The sequence below is a fragment of the Juglans regia genome, chromosome 7, assembly GCF_001411555.2.
Source record: "Juglans regia cultivar Chandler chromosome 7, Walnut 2.0, whole genome shotgun sequence".
Classification (NCBI taxonomy): Eukaryota; Viridiplantae; Streptophyta; class Magnoliopsida; order Fagales; family Juglandaceae; genus Juglans; species Juglans regia.
In genome coordinates this window covers 673,234-697,521 of record NC_049907.1, presented here as the reverse complement: position 1 = coordinate 697,521, position 24,288 = coordinate 673,234, and the positions used below count along the sequence as shown (strand labels likewise).

Below are 24,288 nucleotides of genomic sequence, written 5' to 3'. Positions count from 1 at the left end.
GAATTTTTTTTTTTTTTTGTGTGATCTGTTTTGAGCCAAAAGGGGTGGAGAATAGGCCCACCCGTGGCATGTGAGCCCAACCCATTTTAAACACTGTCGTTTTAGTCGAAAGGTGAAAATCCTATCTTATTTCATCTCCCACCTCCTGTGCCACACCCCCAGCCTCTCTCTCCCCTTTCTTATTCCTGTTGTAGAGAACCTTGCACGCCGTCCACCACCTCGCCTCGGCACCCCCATCCCACCTCGTCCTATTCCATCTCCCCGTAAAGCTCTCTCTGGTTCACCCTTGCGAAACCCAACGACGTCGCAGCCAGCCCACGCCGACGGCATCAGCTTCCCTCTTTAGCCTCATCCCTTTCCCCCAGCCACCGTCCCTGCAAACATAAAAATGTTACAATAATTAGCACCTAAGGAGTGCTTACAAAAGAAGTGCTTGCAAAATTTAAATGGCCCTCTTGCTCAACCAAAGGGGCAGATAACATAAGAATCTGGCTACTAGCAGCTCGGCCATGGTGTGCATGGTGTTACGCTTGGGGTTGTAGGTCAATTGCTTCGCATCTTATTCACTATTACACATTAATGGAAAAACTAAAGTTAATAGAAAAAGAATGAAAATTAACGAAAAAATAAGAAAAAAATCACTGTAGCAGTTAGATAGCTACTTATATAATAGAATAGATATATATATTTGCCTACCAATTCTTTGTAGGAAATAAAAAATGCATACATATAATATATAATTGTATTGTGTCAGCTTGTAGTTGCAATTCTATAGTTTGTTTATTAAATTATATAAAAATCTCATAAAGCAGTTTTTTTTTTTTTTGTGGAAAATGGATGGAGCCATATTTTTGATTCCAAATTTCTCTTTTTTCTTTTTTTATTGTAATATGTTGGTTTGAAAAGGTTGTAAGGGATAATCTCTAGTTTATCTATAAAGTTCTATTTGCTGAAAGAAAAAAAAAATTGTGTTGTGTGACAGCTGTCGCGCGTGCTGCATATGCTTAACTATTTATTAATAGCAGTAATGATGTAGCCATGGTATTGAGTGGCTACATGTATACGAGGGCCCGCAAATATAAATGTTTGGTAAACTATTACATCACATGCACAGAATAATTCATGTTTTAATTTCCACGTACGTACAAGTACTGCATTCTGAGAAATGTTTCATTAATTAAAACTTGATGAACTATATAGGCATTACTCTTCCAAACAAATTAAACTTCGCCTACCCCTCCTCCTTATGCCAAAATAAGGTTGGAAGGATCCAATCTCAGACGAAATCATATTTCTGCAAATGATATTTCCAAGTCTAAACTATATATGCTTATAAATTTTATTAATTGCGAATTGAATTGAATTGAAACCTGCATGTACGTCAATGTCATGTGGGCACTAGGGGTGTAACCGGTCCGGTTTTAGACAAAATCTATGATCGAATCGGTATGTACCGGTTTTTCATTTTTCAAAACCGATTATATCCCGGTTACCCTCCTAAACTGGTACATTCGATTTTACCGGTTTCCGGTCTGGTTCGGTTTTTCAGTTTTTTTAAAATGTAAAAAACATATAATAAAATGTTAATTCTTATGATAAAATTAATATATATTATGTTTAAAACATATGATTAATTAAATTTTCATTTTTAAGATTAAATTTTTATTTTATAAATTATAATAATATTATCTTATATATAATTATATTAATAACATATGATTAAACAAATTACAAATGTTCATATTTAAAATTAATATTTTATGTTATAATTTATAAATTATAATATGAAATTATTTCATATATGATATATAATTATATATCATATATGAAATAATTTAATATATTATTATATATTATATATAAATAAAACATATATATAAATATTTTGTATAATATATAAAATTAATTTATATATATATATTTTCCAACCGGTCCGGTTCCGTCCGGTCCAGTTTCGAAAATTACGGAACCAAAACTGGACCTGTTTCAGCCGGTTTTTATAATATAGAAACCGGTTCCGGACCGGACCGGTTCAAAATTGGACCAACCAGTTCGATTTTCTAGTTTTTCGATTTAAATTTATACCTCTATGTGGTACAGTACTCGTGGTCATGACCTCGGGCTCTCCATTCTACCGCCCTACTGCTGTATTTTTTATTTTATTTTTTAACTTAGTGATTAAGAAAATATTTTTAAATAATATTATAATTTTTTTAAAATATTTAAAAGTGTTAAAAATATATATATAAAAAAATAAAAAAAATAAAATTTTAACTAACTGTAACTCCCAACAGGAGTGGTGACTATAGCATGATCCAAACTAGAAACTTCTATAAGGTGATTTATTTTCTTATATATCAGTTATCATCATTCCAAGAAACATATAATATCTCAATAATGATAAGTACTATTTTCTTGTAGATAGAAGAAGTTTTATTTGGAGACTGAGAATATTTTAGATAATTTATAAATAATAATGAAATAATTTATAAATAGTAATAAAATAATAATAAATAGTTTATGAAAAAGAATAAATAATTTATAAATAATAAAAATAATAATATCTAGAACTTGTGTTCCTAAACAGTAATTATGATTTATCCCACAAATGCTATCTTATGTGTATTCGCCGGGAAATATCCCACCATGTTCTCGTCCTCACATTAAATCACATTGCACACCCAACCCCTAGCTTCAACAAGCGCGTGCGTGCACCGAAACCAATTTCTTTTAGGAGAAATGATACTTGCAGTTGTGAGTGTGTAAGCGTCATGCAATCGTTTTAAAAAAAAAAAATAAATATGAAACCCACATGAAAAGAAATTAATTTTTTAATAGTGGACCCCCTTCTTTTCAAAACGACTGTATGACGTTTACATATTCCACGACTATATGTAGCATTACTCTTCTTTTAGAGGCCGGTTATACATCAGTCTACGCTCTCCACATACCATGGTTTCATTTTTTTTTTTTAACTCAATACACTAAGTGTGTTGAGACTGATGTAAATAATTTTTCTTTCTTTTAGTGTAATAATATATAGAAGTTTTAATTATACAAATTTTACGAAAGTTTTTATATAAAAAAATAGATTATGTTATGAAAAGATATAATTTTTTTATGAAAAGATATAATTTTTTTTTATGAGACTTTCAATTTTACAAAAGATTTGTACAAGATTTATACATGTAAAACGGTTTTGTTTAAATAGTGAGATAATATGAGATAATTTTAAATAGAATTTAAAAGTTGAATAAAATATTATTAAAATATTATTTTTAATAATAATATTATTTTAAAATTTTAAAAAATTGAATCGTTTATTATATTTATATAAAAAATTTAAAAAATTATAATTACAAAATAAGATCAGATAAGAATCTAAACCTCCTTAAGATGCGTTCCCCCTTTTCTTTCACAATCCTTCTATTCCAATTTCCACTATTTAAAGGAAGGAAAGAACACTAATTTTCCTATTGGAAGTCTCCCTCGCCGCCCACCAAATAACAGCAAGGCTTTCCACTTCCCAAACCCCCGCACAAGCACACGCAGGGTCATTTTTAAAACATACAACTATACAAGTACGCCACCTGCCAATCCTCTCTATTCCGGGAGCCTCTGCTCTTCCATCGACTCCGTCTCGCTGATTTCTCTGAAACCAAGTTTTCCACCTTGCTCCCAGTCGGAACTCCTCGTGCTTGCTCGATCTGTCCTAGAATGGCCTTGAAGTTGGGGTCTGCGAGTCTCTGGGAGACTAATGCGATGGGATTGAATCATAAGGCCGATAAGAGACTAGCAGCGCTCCATGGCGTCGATGTTAGATCCAGCTTCCTTAAGCCGGTTAAAGCAACCTCTGGTTACTCTAACAATGCTGCGTCATTGATAAATGATTGTGTTGTCATTTCGGGTACTCTCTGTCTTTTCAAGTTCTTTATACGCAATAATGCAAGCTGATACCGTAGTTACGCGTAGCTACCCGAACTTCCTTTTCTTCAATTTCTTTTTATTTCTAAGAACAAATAGCATTTTTCAAGAACAAAAATAGATGAGTAATATCTTCACATATTTCAGAACACATATTTTAAAACAAGGTAAATGATAAATTTAAAAAGTGAGGTTATTTCTACGAAATATTTCTCTAATTTTAAAATATAATTATATAAAATATTGTGAAAAGTGTTTACTGTGGTTTTGGAATGTTGGCCGTAAGGCTTCTGGTGGACGAGAACGATAACTTGTAAAACCATATACTAATGGAAGACTACACAATTGTCTGAAGGATCAAATAAGATGATGATCAGAACGAGCTGTAGACTTTCCAGGGTCAAGGATTCCATGTAAGAATTTGAGGGACCTTTAATAAAAAAATGTACACATAAAATAAGCTATGCATTATTTGTTATTGTTTATATATTATAGGGGTGACAAATCGTGTTTTCGAGTCCTATTTGTGTCGTGTCAAATCATAAATATTTGACTATATAGGTCAATCCAAACTCAACTTGTTAAGTTAAACGTGTCAAACTTTTAAATTCTAACTCAATCTATTTAGATAATGAGTCGTGTCGTGTTATCTATATTGATTTGTTTAATAATTAATCAAAAATATGTTAACACGAGACGACTCATTTAAACCTGTTTGTATCATATAAATGGATGGAACTAAGATGCATAACGCATTTAACTTGATTAACATAACTTTACATAAAATCTAAAATCTATATTTATTAATAATCACAATATCTTAAAAAATATATATCAATATTTTTTAAATTTTAATATATAATAAAATCAATATTACAAACCATACAATAACAAATATGAATATATGTTTAAAATTATAATTCCAACAAAAAAAACATAAGCATGCTGAGAAATACTAATATTATAACTTAACAATAATAAAATTTTAATTTTGAAATAAATTCTAAACGAATCAGAACGGGTTGATTTCATGTTAAATAGGTTGATCCGTTATTGACCCGTTTATAAATCGTGTCTTAACGAGTTAACGCGTTTTGACCCGAACCTATTAACATCAAACCCAAACCCTCTAATTTCATGTCGTGTTCGTGTTGAGTTCACGGGTCATGTCAGATATTGTCATTCCTATTTGAGTAATGATATACACACAATACTTTTCACAATAAGTAGTGCTACATATACTTACAGTTTTACTTACAAGATTTATTTTGTTAGTTTTCTTTTGAAATTTAAATTTTGAATTTCAAATTTCATAATTTTTAACATATCAATAATTGACACGTGTATAAGTAAGTTTTTCCTTAAGTACATTTAACATTTTACTTTCACAATATATTATGTAAAATAAAGGTATTTTTGTAAAGTAATGTTACTTTTATATGGTATTTTATAATAATATCCCTCATTTTAAAATATAATTGTGAATTATGTTGTGAAAAATATTATGTGTTTATTATTTTTCTTACTATTTATATTGATGGCCCAATTTGGATGGTGAAAGCATTTTATCTTATCTTATTTTATCTTATCATTATAACTTTATCAAATTTTTACACAAAATATAATAAACAATTTAATTTTTTCAAATCTCAAACAATAATAATATTAAAAAAATAATATTCGAATAATATTTGATTCAACTTTTAATTTTTATCTCAATTGGTTTCATCTCAACTCATCATCTACCGCTGGTTATTGGACATCTCAAATTCAAACCAAAAAGTTCAAAAGGAATTTCCCCCACCTTACAAGCAAACGCAACCATATCTCTTAAAATTTGAACCAGTTTAAATAGTTAAGAATCTTCAACTCTTCACCTTACGAAAATTTAATTTGATGTAGATTCTATTATATTCGGAGATTTAATTATTTGTTTGCGAGATTCCCATAAGGCAGCTTTGACTTTATTGTTGTTCTTCTTGTTGTCGTCTTTGCGTTTGCACAATCTAGCTTCTGATCAGAACATGGTTCCGAATACATGGTTAATCATACATGTTTTTCGTCGGATCAAGTTCTGGGTTCTGATTTGAAGTACCTCTTATAATTAGGAAAAAATTTCCACCAGATGGCAACCGTAGGGAAGTCGACGAACATCGTATGGCACAAATGTCCAGTGGAGAAATTTGATAGGCAAGAGTTACTTATGCAAAAAGGGTGTGTCATATGGATAACCGGTCTTAGTGGTTCAGGTTTGTTATTGTATTGCTCTTTTGCCTTTATGAAATATCGTTGAATAGTGTCTGTGCTGGCAAGTTTTGGTGACACTTTTGGAGACGTTGTTCTATGTGTGTATTCAGAAGTTGTGTCATTTACATGTTTGTGAACTTTTTCTTTTTTAAGAATGGATATTGCAAGTTTCTCAAGGATTTGTGTTAATTCCCCAGCAACAGAAAGCAGAACCTTGTCAAACAAAGGGTATTACAATTCCAAAAGCTTAGCCCTTTCAGCTGAATTAAGACATGGTTCCATTAACACCTCTCGTGGATTATAAAGGTGAAAACAAAATTTGGAAAACATATAAACAATCTTTTTGGTGTACCTGGTAACTTTGATGACTTACTTTGTAGACTTTTGCTGACTGAGTTACCATGTTTGAGGTCAATCAGATAGGTCACTATGATGCAATGCGCTGGCAATCAATGAAATTTAGAAGTAAAAATGTCTTGAAATGTATAGAACTCGGAATACTTTATGGATCTTATAAAAGACGTTCCAGCATTGCTAACAACTAACTACTCTACTGTGTAATCCATTCTCTATCTCTCGTTTAAGGAAAAAGCACTTTGGCATGTACTTTGAATCGAGGCTTGCATTCGAGAGGAAAGCTGACCTACATTCTTGATGGTGACAATGTCCGGCATGGTCTAAACAATGACCTTAGTTTTAAAGCAGAAGATCGTGCAGAAAACATACGAAGGATTGGTGAGTTTTCGTCACGTTCAGTTGATTTAAGTTTGTTCTTTAGTTCATGTAGCATCTTTTATAACGATTAATTGCAAACTCCAAAATTTTCATAATTTTAGGCGAGGTAGCAAAGCTATTTGCAGATGCAGGCATCATTTGCATTGCTAGTTTGATATCTCCCTTCAAGAAGGACAGAGATGACTGCCGTGCATTATTGCCAGAGGGAGATTTCATTGAGGTACGTGATTGTCACAAAGTCACTGGGGGCAGTTTGGATATGAGGGCATAGGCTTGGAGTGTTTTCACAGGAGTTTTAAACCAAGCAGAGGTTCTTGGCCGTCGACAGTGATGAACTATTAATGATGAGTGATGGCACTTTGTAGGTGTTTCTGGATGTGCCACTGGAAGTGTGTGAAGCAAGGGACCCAAAGGGACTGTACAAGCTTGCACGATCTGGAAAGATCAAAGGTATCTCGTTGGAGTTTGCATATAAGAGTGGTAACAGAGAGTATTGGTTGTTTCCTTGTGTTCCTCAGTTTACTGACGGGACGTGGCATCAAATTAATCAAGTTATTTCGCCCTCTCAGAAGTTCAAGTGTTAACCCTTTTTTCTTCTCTGCTATGCAATCTCATAATGTTGCTGTCATTAGTTCTAGTCTGCGAGAACATTTCTGTGCACCAAAAAGAAAAAATGAAAGTCTATTTTCTTGGTTTAGTTCTAACCTTAGCTATCATCTTGCCGTTTGAACTATTAAAGGATTTAGTATGCTTCTGCTAATTTCGTCTGTTTAATTTGAATTGGTACTAATTTTCTTAATTTAAAGTATGTTTTGAAATATTTATTTGTCATTCTGCAGGTTTTACAGGAATTGATGATCCGTATGAACCTCCAGTAAATTGCGAGGTGCGTATGCTCATAAAGGAAGATCTTGCATGTTTGAGGTCTTGAATTTGCAAAAATATGCATATACTTTTGCACTTGACATAATGTTGAACAATCTTATGGTTGTGGGATATATGGACTATGGGATTGTTTTTCATCAGACTCTTCGTTTCCTGGCATTTCAACTCATGCCCTGTTCGTTCAATAAAATGGAATTTCGCTCTGGATGTTATTTCTACAGATAGTATTACAGCAGAAGGGAGAGGACTGTATTTCCCCATGTGAAATGGCTGAAACAGTGATATCTTACTTAGAGGAGAGAGGCTACCTGCAGGCCTGATATCTGGGAAACGCCATTCACTTCCTGCTTGCTGATATGCTTTCCTTTTACGTGTAATGTAGTTTGCTGCAATAAAAGCGATGACCGTGATCAGGAAACGACTTGTTTCCTGTGTTTGTTGATCTGGTCTTCAATAAGGTTCCTCCAATTTTAGATAAATTAATCGATCGATTAATTAATGTCGCTACTTAATTGGGTTGTGGTAGCCACTTTGTGCAGCATGGCTTCCATAATTTAGATATCAGTCGTGCTCTGGTGTGTATGATGTATGTATCATTTGGTGACAAGGACATTATTATGCAATAACAAGTCAGCCCACCTTGTAGAAATATTTAATTATATATTGTTGGCGCTTGCTGTAGCCAAAGAAATTATCAAATGGGCTGAAAGAAACTATGTAGGGGGAGGTTGTCTGAGGAGCGGCGGATGATATAGCTTTCAGAAATCAAAGATTAATTATTTGGAAGAGCTAGAATTGAAAACCAAATGAAGGCCATGCAAACCATATTCGCATTCAAACATCATGAACTTCATATAGCCCAGAAAATGGTACAAGAAAAATTGATGAGCAACCCAGAATTGAGGCAGATATAGATTATTAAAAGACTGAAAATCAAATAAAGGCAAGGCCCATTCTTCCTCGTTGATGTCTATCAATAGACAAAAAGCAGAAGATGAGAGCCATTGTCATGGACACCGCAGCAGATCTCACAGCCTCAAAAGTGGCAGAGAAACGCCTCTCCTGCAGACCCCAGAGAGTCCTTACAAAGACTCCCACTCCCTCCACCACCATTGCCACCACATGTGCCATCTTCCCAAAAGGAGCACTCAACAAACACCCAAGGTTTTTGCAAAACAAACTTGATATTGAATCAGATGCTATGCCATTACTCAAAAGCTATCCCTTTCAGCAGTGATTCATTGCAGGCCAGCTTAGAAAAAGAAGAAGGGAAGAAAAACAAAGAAGGAATTGCAGGCTAAGGAGAAGGGGAAATGTGTGTGTGGGAGGGAAGTGGGGACACCCCCATCTTGCCTTCTTAAAAGAAAGTTAAGGAAAGTGAGAGTAGGGTTTTCCCACTCGAAGCTAAAGAGACGGTTGCTTCCACGTTGCTTCCCACTCCTTATCTTTCCTTGGATCAAAGCTGCAATCTATTCAACATTTTACTTTTTGTTTGTTCCCTATTCAGTATTTTATTTATTTATTTATTTTTAATTACTGGACATATCCAGCATTACTTGGAAGGGAAGAAGAGTTAGGTTTGGTGGAACGGCTAGGAAAATTGCCTTAATAGGCCAGTAATATTCAGTATCGTGTTTATTTTCCTGTTCGCAACCGAACATGTGCTTAAACGTTGTCAGTGAAACACATCTGAGAATCGCTTTGTATGTCAAGTACACTCATAAATCTCTCTCTCTCTCTCTCTCTCATGGGCACATTCATATAAATCTTGCTTTAGATGCAGACGGCATGCATGATGGAATATTGGAATAATAACAACGGTTGTTATCACTAATGGGTATATAAATTTTAGTGGGATCCGATTAGATAATGGTTGTATTATAAAGATTTCTTTTTTATCCACTTTCTGAAGCTAATTTTTGTAGCATTGTACCTTTGAATGTACTTTGTGGGTTAAAATAAAGAAGTCGAGATGCGAATAAAACCTCAAAAGACATTGATTAGTGATAATGTTGGTTTTTACAAGCGGCAATCAACAGTGGCGGCATGATCAAAGATAAGAAGCTTAACAAATCTCACACAATTATGAGCAATATTTTAAAATAGAGACATGCTTTTAACAAGGTTTGATGCTAAGAAGTTCTTTTGCCTTTCTTTCAATTTTCTCTGTAACCAAACAGAGCACGGACACCTCCAAAAGAAAATAGAAAAGCAACCCTTTTTCCACCTACACATACACAGAAAATAGAAAAATGAGGGGTGAGGAATGAGAGGTGGAAGTGGGTGGAGTTGCAAACAGAGACTGGAGAGCTAACGGAGAGGAGGTATGGAGTGGGTGGATAGGATTTGATCATTTGAAGAGAAGAGACTGGAGAGCTAAAGCCTAATGGGGTGTTTTTGGTGATCGGTTTCGAAACCGATAATGTAGTGTTTAAGCCCGTATTATAATTTAACCCAATGGAACCGACTTTGTTCGGGTGGACCATATCGGGTATTACGGACAGATCGGGCCCAAGGCCTTTTATGTACAACCCTAGTTCTTAGCTGAATGGTGCAGGTTGGGTAGGGCCAGTTCCGTTTTGAATGGTTGGTGGGTCGGCCCCAATTCTGTTTTCGGTGGATCGGACAGTTCGCAAGGTATAAACTCATTATATAATTGGAAGATTTCAAAGAAAACGTGTTTCCCAAATTCCCCATTATTGTAATTTGTCGATTTCTTTCAATCTTATGCACTCTTGTTAATGATCTCAGTTTTAGCCATCCCAGTATATGTTCAAGAAGAGCAAACTCATTTCAGTTACTAAGCACAATTATGAAGTTTTTGGAGCTCAAAAAGTTTGGCCTTTTATGTCTGACGATGAATGGCAAAGCTATTTGAGAAGTGGCACACAACAGATAGGCGGTTATTATACGCGACAGTAAAACAGTGATAGGATGGTCCAAGGTCGGCTTCGATAGATTGTTTATTCCGTCGGATTTTTGAGCCAAATATAGCGCCCCAACCAAAGAAGGGCACTTTACTTGGAGAAAAAGATTTGGTATGGAAATGAAATAACGTTTCGTATATGCACTATATCAAGATGGCTAAACTACTGGCTGTAATCTAGTAGTGTTTTTCTCCTCTAAAGAAGTTTGGGACTCAAACTAATGGTGGTTGTATCATTTATGAAATTTGGATTTTTCTATCGATTGAAATACAAAAAGAACTGACGCAACAAAGCTAAAAGAGCAGAAGTCAAATTGCCTTTGAATATGAATCCATACTAGTTGTGTGAAGTTTCTCCTTGATTGAGTGTTCCAGCAATGGCAAAGAAAGTGTGAGAGATTACGATCATGGATATTTCTCAATCATGGATTAGTGCTCACAAAGACAGCAACACGAGCACAAAAGTGACAAAACATTCTGTAGTAAACATATTTCAACCCTGAAAATTTACCCGCATCTCTCTAGCAATGGAAGGTAGCCATTTCTCACCCCTAATCCTCTTCAGTTCCGCAACTCTTTCCTCCTCTCTTTTAGCTGCTGCTTTTGCAGCTGCATCTTTAGCTTCCAGTCTAGCCAATGCTTTTTGGCATGCATCCCTTGCGGTAGCCATTATATCTTCTGCATTGACAGCAGCAGATTGGATTTGTCTTCTAAACTGTCAAGTTTGGTTCAAAATAATACTGAAAATTAGATTATGAACCAATAATGATCAACAAAGAATCTATAACATAATTGAACTAACCTTCTTTGATTTCTCATCAATCTCTTTTCCAGGAAGGATTCTCGGTTTCTTTCTTGGCTGTTGAAATTCGTCTGGGAGCACACAAATAATCTTCAGTCTTTATGTTTAGAATTTCAAATGGGCCATGCAGAGAAACGCATACACGCCGTGTGAAATTCTATTGAAAACTCTTCATCTAATGTACTATGCAGTATCTAGTTTGCCACGTATGGCCCATTGGGTTTAAATTAAGGTACGTTTGGGTAATAACATGAGATGAGAAATTCTCAAAAATTCTCACAGTTTCATTCCCAACGTCAATCAAACATAAAATACTTTTCAACTTCAGATCTTCAACTTTTTCATCTAATCATTACCTAGTCATTACAAATTTTATAAACTTCAAAACAAAACAAAAAAATCAATACAATTTTTCAAACTTTAAAACAAAAATCATATTAAAAAATTATATCCAAACAATTTTTTAACTTCATAATATTTTTATTCAACTTTTTCTCTCTCCTTTCCCAAAACCCAATAAAACATCTTAGATCAAACCATTTCACTACTATTCACAGAATTTAGAGATATTCCCAGTGTCCAAATGAGCCCTAAATATCTATCATGATCGAAATATAGCTTGGGGCATCTTTTGGGGTGGTTCAGGTAGTATGGTAAGGATATATCTAGGATTTTACCGGGCTTGGGTTTTCTAAATTATATCTAGATTTTTTTTTTAATGTGTTCTATATGTAACTTTTGTTATCACTATGGTGAAGATTTTCTGCATCCTGGGGATGTACGTACAATGCTGAAACACATTTAAATTCTGTGTGTACTGTTCTTGCCATACACATAGTTTCACCAAAAGCAACCAAAGAATATGATGAGATTGACTTACCTATATAATCAAACACTATTCCACGGGGAGCATGCTTGAACAAATGAATGCCACCTTCATCAATCTCGGGATCTTTATGAGGAGCATCAATGGGGTCTCTCACCATCTCTAGTTTCTTTCCTAGCATATCATCTAAAAGCTTTTGGGCCTGTAAAGAAGTTCAGTAGTTAATGTCCACACTAGTAAGACAGAAACCAATCCAGATTCCAGACAGATTAAAATTATTATTATTAACAAATATGGGGCAGGGCCCTAAGGGGCAAATACATGCTGAACCCACATTGATTCTACCTTCGTGTAGCGTTCACAACTACACCCTTATAATCGAGAAACTTTCAAGTTAATCCCGAGTCTCCAACATTTCCAAAAAAATGGTCAAGTACTCACTAGGCAAACATGAGCACATTTGTATCTGGCTATGTCCAAACCTAATTTCTGAAGAATTTGCTTATTGAATCTGTCCATTTTTTATTCAATCATCTCCCTCAGTTTGTCCATATTACTGGAAAAAGAACATATTTAATTCTTCAGGCCAATCAACTTGTACGTAATATATTTTTAAAAGAGAAATGATTTGTACAAGCTCCAAATAAACAAGTCCCATACAAGCCCTTGTAAAAAAGTGGACCCCACCTTAAAAAAGTGTAAAAAAAACTATTTTTTATTAGTGAGACCCATTTTTTTACAAAAGACTTGTCTATTTGGAGCTTATATCTAGCATTACTCTTTTAAAAATACTTGCACTTCCAAGAACTAGCTACAACACGCCATCATTGGAAAAGCAAGTTCCCTGATTTACGGGAAAATCGGAGACAAACCGCGTTATTAGAAAGACAAGCATAGTCCAATCCACCTCGGATAATTTGAACTTCCAATCGCTCAGGCTAAGGTCACAGGGGAAGCTCTCTAAGCGCCCAAATGAATAAGCCACTGTATCTTTTCGGTAGTAATTTGTAAGTAACAAGCTTGTACATGTCGAATCATTAGTTAGTCCTGAAGCACAAAATAATGCGGTACTCTACTAATCAATTTTTAATGATATGATATAGATAAAGTGGAATTGCCATATATCCGTAGTCCAAAACTAGCTCATTACTCCTCGTATTAGCACCTTGGCTTCTAGGACTCAGCACTCAAAACTCAACTAGTTATTAATCTAACACATGCACAGAAACAACAGCTTCCAAGTAAAAAGAAAAATCTTTAAAGCTTGTACAATAGTGGGTTTTTTTGGGGGGTAAGAGGGGTGCCAAATCCTCACCGAGAAAATTTCGTCTCCTACATTTTTTTTTTTTTTAAAAATTTCGTCTACTACATAAAATCACTAAAATAGAAGGATTAAAAGAATTAAAATTTATTTATGAAACCACTGACCTTGATTTGGTAATACTTGAGCTGTTGTGGGTTTTGTTTGCGGTTTCCAGCATCGTCGTCGTCGTCGTCACTTTGGGTATTGTTGGAGGTTGCGGAAGAGCCATTCATGAAGGATTTTCCCGAGGATGAGGATGCGGCGATGGAATTGATTGCCGCTTTCCACTCGGAATCCCCGTCTTGCTCTCCGCTGCTGCTGTCGCTACACTCACTGCTCCGACCTCCCATTCTCCTCACTTCCTCTGCCCATAACATTGTGGCGGAGTCGGAAGCTTAGATGGAAAAGCTGTGTGGGCTATTCTGGGCCTTATAATAATGCAATCGGCCCATCTCGGTTGCTTCTATAGTTCAATCTGGGTTAAAATGAGGGTCTACTCTTTGGATCCAAACAATTCCAGGCCCATATTCATTTGGGGCCTTAAATGGGCCGACGTCTTATCGGCGAAGGCGGTCGAAAACCAGAATTCAGAAGTAGAAGAAATGCCCCTCTCTCTCTCTCACGCGCGCGCGCCCACACACAGACGAACACGCAAAGAGAAGAGAACCACGGAAAGCGTTTAGTAACTGCGAGCAGTGGAAGAGAACCTTAGCTTCAGCTTCACCGGGTTGATTTTGGAAGCCAGAGAGAGAACCTTAGCTTCAGCTTCACCGGGTTGATTTGAGGGTGAGAAAGATGGGGAAGAAGCAGCACAGCAAAGACCGTATGTTCATAACCAAAACGGAGTGGGCCACCGAATGGGGTGGCGCAAAATCCAAAGAGAATCGAACCCCCTTCAAACGCCTCCCCTTCTATTGCTGCGCGTACGCACTTACACGTACCCTCTCTTTGTCTCTCTCTGGCTGCCTGTCTCTCTGATTCTATTTCTATCTCTGATTCTGCAAAATGCTTTCAATTTGGGTGTGGCAGGCTCACATTTACGCCCTTCGAGGACCCGGTGTGCACGGCGGATGGCAGCGTCTTCGACATTATGTACGTGTATTCCTTGCTTGGTGCATCTTTTGAAATTTCAAGTGGTATTGGGCTTGATTTTAAGAAATTTTGGTCGCAGGAATATAATTCCGTATATCCAAAAGTATGGGAAGAATCCTGTAACAGGAGCTTCTCTTAAGCAAGAGGATCTCATCCCTCTAACCTTCCACAAGAATTCCGATGGTTCGTATATATTCTTTTTTCTTTTCAAAGACACCCCTTTCTTTGCTATTTTTTATGAGCTTCAATTTGAAACGTTTATTGCATCTTTCATAAAATTTAGTTGATTTGTCGTTTATACGGAATTGAAATGTCATGAGGTGCCTCAAAACTGGGATTTGAGTCTGTTAATCGGTAGTTACTTTTGCGCATTTGTACTTGAAACTTTTGCTTTGCATGTATGAAGGCTATTTATATAACCAATGAAGGGGGTTTGAAATGTGAGTCAATCTGTTTTATATGTTGACTAAAGTTACAGGCCTGCGACGCCATTGTGAATTTTATTTTGCTCTTTTTATGACAGCTTATGCAAAACCTCATTAGATAAGGGTAATACTGTATGGGTAGGTGAATAATATTTGTGATTGATTATAAAAAAGGGAAAAAAAGAAGATATATGTGGACAGTAGATTTCTGGCACGTCGGTCTGAGCTATATATGGATACATAAGCAATTTATGGCAAAAGAAACAGGATGCTCGACCCTTGTTTTTGAACATTTGTTCTGTGTACTATTGGGCTCTATATCACTATAGCTCAGCAAGTTACCTTGACCTTGACTCAGAAGAGTAGGGAGCAACTTTGAAATGCCCAAGGGAAGGCCCAAGCTACATCTAGACCTACACTCCAAAAGGACTAGTATGTTACAATTAGTGCTCCATTGGAATCATCATACAGAGCCAGGACTTCTCCATCCCAAGCAATGTGGGGCACCTACACTCACCATGGGATATCACAATCTCCACTTTTTAAATTTTCAATGTCCTCGTCGGGCTAGTCCATCATAGGCGGCACAACTCAAGTCCCACACCTTTAGTTGAGATAGACTCTAATACTATTTGTAACACCCCAATGGAGGCCCAAGCCACATCTGGGTCAATACTCCATAAGAACGAGTCAATGGTATAATTGGACTCTTAAGCAATGTGGAATCGCATACGCTACCTACACTCATTGTGGATAATTTTTTCTTTATGTCTTTTGTGAATACATTTTGTTCAGTCTAGAGAATTTCTAAGCAAGTTGGTCAACATTTGTTGTTTAACTGGCTTTTACAAGCAGTCATGATCATTCATTAGCTTGATATCGGCTAACCTGAAGATCAAGATTTTTTTTTTTTTTTTCCTTATAGAAAAAAAACTTGGAGAATAGGAAGCAGTTGAAAAAATGTTAGTGGAAACCGCAATGGTTAGTGTAGTGGTCCTGGGGCGAGCCGTAAAAACTGGATGTCTTGGGTTTGAAACACAGCATTTACACTCTTGGGGCCATTGAACTGGGAGAATTTCCTTTTGAATTTACTCGTGGTGCACTTGCAGGAAACTCCTTGCCGAGGGCCTGTGCACTCCCGGGATGAGTTGAGATTGTTCCGGGCACTTGGTGCCACTAAAAAAATGTTTGTAGGACTCCTCAGAATTTGCTTTGGCTGTTTGAGAAGTCAGCTAGAGGCCTCATAAAAAAAAATATGAGTGCACTAAGTGAGACAAAAAGAGTAAGAAAAAAAGAATAAAGCAGACAGTTGGAAGTGTATCTAATATTTAGTTTCAACCATAAAGTCATCAATATAAAGTATTTGTTTCATGTGAAACTACTTTCTGGAACAGATATACCAGACCCTTCTTTTCGACACTAATCCAGTTTATAGATAGATTGCTAATGAAACTATCTATCCATGCAATATTCATAGATATGAATCAAAATGTTATGAACCACTTCTTCATTGTTGTGGTACACATCTTCTTCAGTTTGTCTTCCTATCTGATCCTAATATTAATCGAAAACCTTTTCACATATTTTGCAGGAGAGTATCATTGCCCTGTGTTAAACAAAGTGTTTACTGAATTTACACACATAATTGCTGTGAAGACTACTGGAAATGTGTTCTCTTATGAGGTTTGTTTTCTGCTGATAGACTGTACCAGTAGACTTCCCTCCTATGTCATCCCTAATCCCTATGTTGCATGTTATACGTTGTTTACCCTTCATTTTTGTTTTGTTTACATAGGCAATTAAAGAGTTGAACATCAAGACCAAGAACTGGAAGGAGCTCCTCACCGACGAACCATTTACCAAACAAGACCTTATAACAATTCAGGTAGTAATACTTATCGAAAAACAGTTCAGATAGTAATTGATTTGAGTCACATTGTGTTCATTGCTGAAAGCTTGTTGGTGGATTCCTTATCTTTATTGGCATGCTTTACAGAATCCTAACGCACTAGACACCAAGGTTCTGCTGGATTTTGATCATATTAAAAATAGTTTGAAACTTGATGATGAAGGTAAGTTTAGCCTCCTTGTAGGGTTAGCTGTGGATTTTTTTTTCCCTTTTTGGTTTTTTACCTTTTCATTTCTTTTTCCCAGATTTAAAGAAAATGAGCTCAGATCCAAGTTATAATATCAATGTCACTGGGGATATTAAGCAGATGCTGGAGGAGCTCGGAACTGAAAAAGGAAAGCAAACTGCACTGCATGGGGGAGGTGGCAGCAAGGCACAAATGGAAAGGGCTGCTGCACTTACTACAATTTTAGCTGCAAGATCACGCATTAAAGAAGATTCTAAATCAAATTCGAATGGAGGGGCTCAAGCTCAGGCTTACAGTATTGTAGATGCTGCTTCTGCTTCAGTACATGGAAGAAGTGCCGCTGCTGCAAAAGCTGCATCAAGTGACAAAACTGCCGCCAAGATTTCTATGCACATGGCTGGTGAGAGGGTACCTGTGAATGCAAAGATGGTAGGTTTCTTTCATTAAAGCCTCATTAATCATACCTATAAAAAAAATAATTAAAACCTTATTAATAAATACCAGTGAAATTTAGGAGTACCATTCCAATGATCAATTTGAAATAATATATTCTGGAAGAATGCTGTCTTTTACGTTGATAATATTTTTCTGTATATTGGTTGTCCTATCAACTCCATTGGGTATTATCCAGTTTGTTGAAGTTCTATTCTTATTTGCTCAGGCATGTTATTTGCCATGTGCTTTAGTCAATTTTGACATGAGATTTTGTTTGCCAGGTAAAGAGCCGTTTTACTACTGGTGCTGCTTCAAGATCCTTCACTTCTACCTCTTTTGACCCTGTCACTGAAAATGAATTTGAATATATCAAAGTTGAGAAAAATCCAAAGAAGAAGGGATATATACAGCTGCATACAACACATGGTGATTTGAATGTTGAGCTGCACTGTGATATTACTCCCAGGGCATGTGAGAACTTTATCACTCTCTGTGAACGTGGCTATTATAATGGAGTAGCTTTCCATAGAAACATCAGGTATAGTCATAACTTGTCTAGTATTAATCAATTGTTTTGTGTCACTGATGATAGGTACATTCGCCAATTTATTGTAGGAATTTTATGATTCAAGGTGGTGATCCTACTGGTACTGGGAGAGGAGGTGAATCTATATGGGGAAAGCCTTTCAAAGATGAATTGAACTCCAAGTTGCTTCACACTGGTAGGGGCGTTGTTAGTATGGCAAACAGTGGTCCCCACACAAACGGTTCCCAGTTTTTCATCCTTTACAAGTCTGCAAATCATTTAAACTTCAAGCACACGGTTTTTGGTGGGGTCGTTGGTGGCTTGACTACACTGGCAGCAATGGAAAAGGTTCCTGTTGATGACGATGACCGACCTCTGGTGGGTTTTTCTCTTCTGTATGCTAATGATGTATTACATTTTTTGGAGTAATTTTTATGCTTCGTATGGTGTGGCTTGAGTGTAGTTGCATGTAAAATAATTCGGTATACAGGCTTTCATGTCTTCTGTTGGGTTCTGTGCTGGTCCTTAAATTGTCTGTTCTTATTGAGTTTGGAAGCTGTGTGCAGAAAGCAATGATGTTGTAATCTGGCTCTTTTGCAAGTTCTACAAATGTGTAAGATCATGAAAGTGAGGGTTCAAAACTAGTTTCAGCTCACCATGAGTTGTTTTTGTAGAAAAATATACTCTGTTGAGGTGCATCCTAGTGGTCAAACGGAGGGCTTGGGTTGAGCCGTTAACTCAGACTTCTCGGGTTTAATTCTCTTGTATTACCTGATACACAGTTATGTAGGATGGGGTTGTGTATCCCGGGTTCACTCCCCCAGGGTGGATCAGAAGGAACCTGCCTTGGTGAGTGAGGGTTCAAAACTAGTTTCAGCTCACCATGAGTTGTTTTTGTAGAAAAATATACTCTGTTGGGGTGCATCCTAGTGGTCAAAGGGAGGGCTTGGGTTGAGCTGTTAACTCAGAGTTCTTGGGTTTAATTCTCTTGTATTACCTGATACACAGTTATGTAGGATGGGGTTGTGTATCCTGGGTTCACTCCCCCAGGGTGGGTCAGAAGGAACCTGCCTCGGTGAGTGAGGGTTCAAAACTAGTTTCAGCTCACCATGAGTTGTTTTTGTAGAAAAATATACTCTGTTGGGGTGCATCCTAGTGGTCAAAGGGAGGGCTTGGGTTGAGCTGTTAACTCAGACTTCTCGGGTTTAATTCTCTTGTATTACCTGATACACAGTTATGTAGGATGGGGTTGTGTATCCTGGGTTCACTCCCCCAGGGTGGGTCAGAAGGAACCTGCCTTGGTGAGAGTCTACATCGTCATAAAAACAAAAATGTTTAGTGCTTTCCATTTTACAAATTAGCAGCAAAACTTGTTTTGGTTGAGTCCAGTTGCGCTGATCCATAATGCTTGCTGAAACATATACCTAGGAAGATCGTGAGATTTAGCTACTTCTACTACTGCAAATACCTCATTTTTGTATTCTCTTTATCACTTGTGCAGGAGGAGATTAAGATTACTAGTGTAACAGTGTTCGTCAATCCTTATAATGAACCTGAGGAGGAAGAGGAAGAGAAGGCCAAAGACGAGAAGAATGCTGAGGATGAAGAAAATGTTAGTTTCTTGTTCCTTGAACGTCAGGCTACCAGCCTCTTTTTTCTTCTCTCTCTATCTCATATTTCTAATAATCAATTGGATATTTTCTTTTTGTTCAGGATAAAATTGGGTCATGGTTTAGCAATCCAGGCACGGGAACAACAGGTTCTGGAACTGTTGGTGGTGGTGTTGGGAAGTACCTGAAAGCAAGAAACGGTCAGGCTGAATCTGTTGCTGTTGACACTAATCCAACAGCGATACCTGTAGCAAAGAAAAGGAAATTGGGAGTCTCTGCAGGACAATTCAAAGATTTTTCTGGTTGGTAAGAATTCCCAATATGGTACCATGGGTTTTTTCCTATTTTGAAAAAAGAAAAAAAAAAGAGAGAGAGAAAACATGGAGCTGTTGTGTAGGCCATATTTATGACAGTTACATTTCGAGATTCCAAAAACGAAAGAAGACAATTAGGCTGTAAGTAACAAGGAGATGTTTTTTTATTTATCAGAAACTGCTTTTTAGTTTTCATTAGTAGAAACTGCAGATTGTGGAGTCATGCTTGAATAATCAAAATGTTTTATGTCAAAGCAATATAAATGGTCTGCAGTGAAAAATGGTTAACATAAGCAAGCAGGGTGAATGATCACAAACACATGGCATGCAATTGATGCAGTGGTAGTCTGATCGACAGGTCAGATATCTAAAAGAAAAGAATAAGAAAGGAAGGTAAAAGGGTGCAAATTATATAAGTCCCTCCCGCGTCACCCACAGGGAGAGGAGCTAGTGAGGGAGGGGAGGGGACCCCTTCCCCTGCTTAAAAGTGAACTAAAGTTGGTGGAGACATTACATACTTTTGCATTGCTGGAGTCACACTTTTGCAGTCTTTAGTTAATGTTATCAATTTCTATTTTTGTTCAATCATTATGCATAGTTGAATTTTATACGATCCATTCCAATTCTGTTGCTGTCGTTTTTTCTTTTCTTTTCTTTTACCCAAAAAATTAGATGGACATTAAGCACCAGGTGATCTCATACAGGAGGGGTATAAAATGTGAATTATGAACGCATACAGTACTCCGATCGAGTACTTTCCCTTAGGCCTTAGTGTAGAGTACTAGCTAGGTGACAATTTCTAAATAGTGATATTTCATAACCATGAGAGGATGAAAAGAAGAAGAGAAATGTTCTTTCTCATTTTAAATTTTATTATTTTCAATCATACCTATTATTAATATGACATATTTTGATATTTAAATGTACAGTTAACAAATACTATTATTTAAAAATTTATCACATCAGTAATTATGATTAAGATAATTATTATATATAAGGTAAAAAGCAGCATTAATGTTCTATTGAAAAGAATGCCAACCAAGGAGAAGCAACAGCTCTGTTCATAAGAATTGAAGAAGCTAGAGCACACCGGATAAAGAAATTAGCTATCGGTGGTGATTCAGAAGTTGTTATTAAATTAATTGAAAATCTTGAAAAAGCTACTGATTTGATCATTGAACTTATAGTTAGAGACACAAGAATACTCTTGCGATCTTTTGAGAGTTGGCTTATTAAAAAAATTCATCGAGATCATAATCGATGAGCGCATAATATAACGCAATGGGCAGCCGTCTTTTGGATTTTTACAGTGAAAAAGACTCACCTATTATATGTCTGTAACTATGGTAGATTTGTCTACCAAGAATTCTCTTTGTTTAATTTAATACAATATAACTATCTTACCTTCAAAAAAAAAAAATAAATAAAGAAAACAAACACCGAGACCAACTCACGGTCTCGACTCTCCTTCGTTAAATATTAACAGACCAGTAGTACTTCATACCCACACAAATCTGTTCCATCTAGAACTTCACAGCCATTTAGTCAATGAACTCTTTATCATTTCCACGTTGCACATGTAGGGCCTCCTAATAATTGACAGATAAAACGGAACAATAACGATATCAAAATTTTAACCACAAAGAAAGGTGAAGACTGCATCATGTCATGTTTTCAATGAATGGTCTACGGCAAACGCGTGGACAGGTTCCACTAAACTTATAACTTCTGATACCATCAATATTCATGTATAGAAATATGACTTATTCTCTACCATATATTAATTTATTGTGTAAATTAATTAGTATCATTGCTTTATTGTATCTTCATTTTTTTAGCCTCATTTATCTATAAATAGAGATAGATGTTACCATATATTTAATGTGCAATTGAGAATAATAAAGATGCAGCTCTCAATTTCTCTGTCACTCCTCTCTTCTGATCCGTCGATCTCTTTTTCTATTTTATTATATTTTTTAACAATAGCATATATATATATATGTCTGGTTTACTGAACCCGCAATCAATTCTCGAATCTCAATATTCCTGTTTCATTCACAAAGCAAACAATAGTTTATTATTACTGAGTAGTATATATAAATATATATATATATATTGAACTAAACTGATTTTAATTGGTCTAGCTAGCTATGTAGTTCTTAATTAGATATAAAGAATAACTTTGTTATGTTGCCATCCACATCCCATTCCAAAAACTAAGTTATATATATTAATTTAATTTAATTTGGTATAGCAATATATAATAATAATTTACTACTTGCGATTAAACTAAACCCATTATACTTATACTTGGTCTTGAAACTTTGTTAAGTCTCCATTCTGATCATTCCTAATAAACATGATAGTTAAGTACTGTTTATTATAATTTATTAGTATATAGTATTAGCGTAGTTAATTTGTGGTGATCTTAATATTATATATAATATATATATATATTGAGTCAAATAAATTAATAATTAATTAGCTAGTGTAAATATCATATGCATTATATAAGAATTTTTTATGTTCATAATTTTAGTCGGCAGATTATAAAAGAATTAGCTACCCTTTTTATTTAGTCTTGGATTGGAAGTAGTAGTACTCTAGCTTTCGAAAACATTTTATATATATTGGGAATTATAAATACCTAATTATTCTAATTAAATTGGAACGTACTAATTCAGGTCTTATGAATTCTTTAAATTAAAACAAACAGTTTATTCTTTATATATATATATATATATATATATATATCTTCCTTACTTACCAAAATAAGAAAATAGGAATAAAATACCTAAAACATGAATTAATCGACCCACCACCCTGCACGAACCAATCTAATAATTAATTAATGGAGGAATATCTGTTACATTAATACACTAAATTATTTGTATTGGGGCTAGATGATCAGACTATTTATATAAATATATATATATATATTTATATAATATTCATCATGTTATACTAATCGGCCTGATCAAAACGAGATGCATGCAGGTCGTAGCAGTGAGCCTCAGAAAGCCATAAAACATCCTTAATTTAGTCTTCCTTGAATGTATTTGTCTTATTTGTTTCATTTAAACAAATAGCATCACCAAAAAAAAAAAAAAAAAAAAAAGTTTTATAATTAGGATTGTAAATGAATCAGTTTGTTCGATAGTTCGCTAGGTACTTGCTCGGTTAAAGTCGAATCGAACTCGACTCGTGGAAAGAAAAACTCGTTCATAAAAGCAGATACCCACTCGAATTGTAAATATTACATACTTGACAAAACTTGATTTGACTCGACTAAGGCTCGTTAAGGCTCACTCGTTTATGCTCGAGTCGACTCGTTAGCTCGATTTGATTAAAACTCATTCATATATTAATAAATATATATATACATCTATGTATATATACACACATATATGTAGTAACTAATAATATAAACATATCACTTTTATAATTAAATAAAGAATATGTAATCTAATTACTTTTGTCTATATAGTGAATATACTTCATAAATATATTTTATAATTTGTATAATAATTAGTCGATAAAATTTAATAATTTTGTATACTAGTATGTGGGAACCATATATGAAATAGATATATGCTATCATATTAAGTGTTTGTATTAATAATATATGTAGGCATATAATATATTGTTATTTTGGATAAATATAAACTAGTTACATATTAATCATTTATAAATTTTTTAATTCAATAGATGTTCTACTTGTTAGTTGTATAAATTCAATTTTAGATTTTTTTTATTTTTTTATTTATTAATTATTAAATCTTATTAAAAAAATAAACAATTTGAGTTCGAGCTCGGTTCGACTCGAACTCGTTTGTGAGACGAGCTTGAGTTCGAGTATTTGAGTTGAGCCGAACTTGGCAAGTCAAAGATCGGCTGGGCTCGGCTCGATTACAGCCTTGTTTATAATGAATTAGTATGATGGATTATGTATATATATACATACACGATGATAACCAAACTTGATATAATTTTGGCAGTGGGGATTCCACTGGGCGCGCAGTAATTCTTCCGATCATCATAATTCTAGGGAGTTGATTGATCACCAAACTGCCCGTCACAGAGCAATGCACGACTGTTGGGTGCTATCTCTTGGATTGGAAGACAATCGAGCATTAATACTC

General features: G+C 35.3%; 3 protein-coding genes across 3 annotated transcripts; 2 read left to right on the top strand and 1 right to left on the bottom strand.

Annotated features, from left to right (window-relative positions):
• Positions 1-3,464: 3,464 nt before the first annotated feature.
• On the top strand, positions 3,465-8,447 carry LOC109022093 (adenylyl-sulfate kinase 3-like). The gene is made up of 7 exons (XM_019004897.2): positions 3,465-3,907; positions 6,033-6,173; positions 6,757-6,906; positions 7,008-7,126; positions 7,272-7,356; positions 7,746-7,792; positions 8,013-8,447. The coding sequence occupies exons 1-7, from the start codon at positions 3,718-3,720 to the stop codon at positions 8,109-8,111; spliced, it is 831 nt and encodes a 276-aa protein (XP_018860442.1). The 5' UTR covers positions 3,465-3,717; the 3' UTR covers positions 8,112-8,447.
• Positions 8,448-10,998: 2,551 nt separating this feature from the next.
• Positions 10,999-14,061, bottom strand: LOC109002442. The gene is made up of 4 exons (XM_035691741.1): positions 13,774-14,061; positions 12,400-12,547; positions 11,520-11,590; positions 10,999-11,432 (listed from the first exon to the last, which is right to left on the bottom strand). The coding sequence occupies exons 1-4, from the start codon at positions 14,023-14,025 to the stop codon at positions 11,211-11,213; spliced, it is 693 nt and encodes a 230-aa protein (XP_035547634.1). The 5' UTR covers positions 14,026-14,061; the 3' UTR covers positions 10,999-11,210.
• Positions 14,062-14,242: 181 nt separating this feature from the next.
• On the top strand, positions 14,243-20,344 carry LOC109002463 (peptidyl-prolyl cis-trans isomerase CYP65). Its single transcript, XM_018980225.2, has 11 exons — positions 14,243-14,571; positions 14,678-14,740; positions 14,820-14,923; positions 16,757-16,848; positions 16,961-17,050; positions 17,162-17,237; positions 17,320-17,690; positions 17,978-18,234; positions 18,312-18,600; positions 19,724-19,834; positions 19,936-20,344. Exons 1-11 carry the CDS (start codon positions 14,444-14,446, stop codon positions 20,140-20,142), a joined length of 1,788 nt encoding a protein of 595 aa, XP_018835770.2. The 5' UTR covers positions 14,243-14,443; the 3' UTR covers positions 20,143-20,344.
• Positions 20,345-24,288: the final 3,944 nt, after the last annotated feature.